The sequence below is a fragment of the Acanthisitta chloris genome, unplaced genomic scaffold (genome assembly GCF_000695815.1).
Source record: "Acanthisitta chloris isolate BGI_N310 unplaced genomic scaffold, ASM69581v1 scaffold28945, whole genome shotgun sequence".
Taxonomy (NCBI): Eukaryota; Metazoa; Chordata; class Aves; order Passeriformes; family Acanthisittidae; genus Acanthisitta; species Acanthisitta chloris.
In genome coordinates, this window is record NW_008672546.1 from 1957 (window position 1) to 4819 (window position 2863).

Sequence of the window (2863 nt, forward strand, 5' to 3'; positions counted from 1 at the left end):
CGAGGCCGGAAGAAATCCGACCCCATCCCTGAAAGGAGGATGGAGAAGAAAAAGGGTGAGAACCACTACTTCCCATCACAGAGGGGTAGAGAGGAGGGAAGGGATTCAGGAGTGGTTCCCCCATCCCTGGGATGGGGAGGGATCTGTCCCACAGGGTTTGGTGAGGTTATACCAGGGCCTTTCCCAGCACTGATCATCACATCTGGAAGTATTTACAGTGTTCAGAGACACTGAGCTTCCCTGAGACCTTCTTCCCATCTTGGCCAACCTATCCTCTTTGAAGAGGTCTCCAGGGCTGGCTGTGCTTGACCTTGGAGATGCAGGAGGACACCAAACCCAGGCTGGGGGAGATCCTGAGCAGATCCCTGTGAGCAATGTTGGTGGTCTAACACTTTGTCCTGTCTCTCTCTCTCTGCTCCAGAACCCACAGTGGAAGAGAAACTTCAGAAGCTTCACAGTGAGATCAAGTTTGCCCTCAAGGTGGATAATCCGGTGAGTGCCACAACACAGGCCTGGCCTGAGACATCTCTGCTCATCCTTGTCCAGCTGTGATACCCAGGGCTGCTCCTCCTCCTCCCTTTTGGAGTGCTGGGTGGCCCCAAGTGCCCACAGGGACACTCCCAGGCAGCTCCTGAGCCCAGTGCCATCCTTGCAGGACATCAAGCGGTGTCTGAACGCACTAGAGGAGTTGGGCACGCTCCAGGTCACCTCCCACATCCTCCAGAAGCACACAGACGTGGTGGCCACGCTGAAGAAGGTAGAGGAGAGGGCTGAGTCCTTCCCTGGAGGGAGTGGGGAGCCTACATGGTCCCCCCAGCTCTAAGGGGGTCCCTCCTTCTCCTGCTTCCCGGGGCAGATCCGTCGCTATAAAGCCAACAAGGACGTGATGGAGAAAGCTGCTGAAGTCTACACCAGGTTGAAGTCACGTGTGCTGGGACCAAAGCTGGAGGCTATCCAGAAAGCAAACAAATCTGGGCCTGAGAAGGACAAGGGGGAGGTGGAGAAGGGCCAGGAGAAGCTGTCAGGAGCAGAGACACGGAATGAGAAGGGGGAAGAGGAGACGAATGCTGGTAACGTTCCCTGACCATCCCAGGGCTGTTCCCTGCTCTGTCCCATGGCCCTTCTGGGGGCACATCCCATCCTCCTGAGGATCCCCACATGGAGGGGTGGCTCTTGGCCTCAGTGGTGGATGGGATCAGCATCTCCAGACCCTGGTTTGCTGAGTGCCAGGAGTGGGAAAGGGCTGGATATGGAACACTGGGAGGGCAGAGGGCAAACCTCAAGCTCCACACCCTGACTCTGGGGGCCTCGGGCTCCTCCCTGCCAGCCTGAGCTCTGCTCCAGGCACCAGGGAGACACAGGAATGTGGAGATGACCTTGGGCACTGGTTCAGGCTCTTGCACAGGCTGCTGATGACTGGGATCTTCCACCCTTGGAGCCAGGTGCCAGTGATGCTGCAAGAGCCTTCCCGACAGCTGACAGGGAAAATCCACCCTTTGGGCTGGGGGGATGGAAGTTTTGGGGTCCTTCTCACAGGGTTTGGGGTCAAGCCAGGCTTGGGGTCCCCTTGGTCTTGGTTGGGTGTCTGGGGACAACTTGTGGCTGTGAATCCTCAGCCTGTGTGTGTTGGGATGAATGAGGCAATCCCAGTGCCTGAGCTTCACTCTCTCTCTTCCCTTTAGACCTGTCAGGTCCTGTGAATGGTGAATCCTTGTCCCAAAAATCAGAGGGCACAGAGGAGAAGGACAAAAGCCAAGGGCCAGGAACTGGAGAGCCAGAAACATCTGCTGAGGAGCCCCACAACAAGTGAGTGTGAGGAGCTGGAGCTCCCCTAGATCCACAGCACATCTGCATGGATGATTTGGAGGGTTGTGTCAGGCTTTTCCCAGCTTGGGATGTGGGAGAGGGGCAGGGAAAGCAGATGGATGTGGAGATTACTCTCTGAGCTGCCTGTGCTCTCCCCCAGCAGCGTGCAGGACTATCCCAAGGCCGAGCGAGTCGTGCAGGAACGGGAGAGAGCTCGGGGGGAGTCAGAGTCCGTGGATGACGCAGAGGAGAGCTGAGGAAGCAGCTCCCACCTGCAGGAGGAGGAAAGGAGGAACAGGAGGAGGAGCCAGAGGGGCTGTGCAGGGAGCTTGGCCTCTGCCTCTCCCCCGCCTTGAGTCACTTCACTAAGTCACACCGTAGCCGATGTCCTTGGTCTTGTCCCGTGCCCTGGCCCCGCGGAGGCACTGCCCGGGGGGGGGCTGTGCTGGTGTCTGTATTTGTCCCTTTTTTTTTTTGAGATTTTATTTTGTTTTTTCTTTATTTTTTTGGTTGTTTTGTTTTGTCTTTCGTTTTGGGTTTTTTCCCCCCCCCCACCTAATTTCTTGTGATTACAACCGACATGAAATGAATATAAAAGGGTTTTTTAATGAAAACACAAAGAGCAACTGTGTCTGTTTCTTGAGGTTATTGCTGATTAGGGGGAGGGGAGAGAGAGCAGCATCTCCCTGCCTAGAGTTAGGGCTGGAAAACAACCTCATGGGTCTCCAAATTCCTTCCAGACCTGATGAGGGAATGGGAAGCCACACTGGGCACCTGTGCTGGGCTCTGCCTCTGCTCCAGGGGCTGCTCCAAGCCTCTCTCCTCACCATCATCATCCTCTCTACAGCCAGAGGCAGATGCTGGAGCCTGATCCTTCTGCCCCAAGGGCAGCAGCAAGGCTGGGCATCAATTTTTGGGCTAAAACCAGAGTAAAAAGGGTGTGTTGTCTCCTGACAGGGAGGGACAGCACAGCAGGTCAGGCTGTTGCTCTCTTTGCTCTTTTGCAACTCTCCAAAGCTTTTGTCCATGTCCAAGAAAGACATTCCCATTCCTCTGT

At 55.6% G+C, this 2863-nt stretch overlaps 1 protein-coding gene across 1 annotated transcript in view; it reads left to right on the top strand.

Annotated features, from left to right (window-relative positions):
* Window positions 1–2063, top strand: part of LOC103802118 (hepatoma-derived growth factor-related protein 2) — a gene marked incomplete at its 5' end in the record, with an annotated part of 3875 nt that extends 1812 nt beyond the window's left edge. Inside the window, 6 exons of the mRNA XM_009074571.1 lie at window positions 1–55; window positions 422–492; window positions 656–757; window positions 857–1070; window positions 1683–1806; window positions 1970–2063. The exon at window positions 1–55 is cut by the window's left edge and continues 42 nt beyond it. Of these exons, the coding sequence (XP_009072819.1) occupies window positions 1–55; window positions 422–492; window positions 656–757; window positions 857–1070; window positions 1683–1806; window positions 1970–2063 (660 nt within the window). The remainder of the gene's footprint in view (window positions 56–421; window positions 493–655; window positions 758–856; window positions 1071–1682; window positions 1807–1969) is intronic.
* Window positions 2064–2863: the final 800 nt, after the last annotated feature.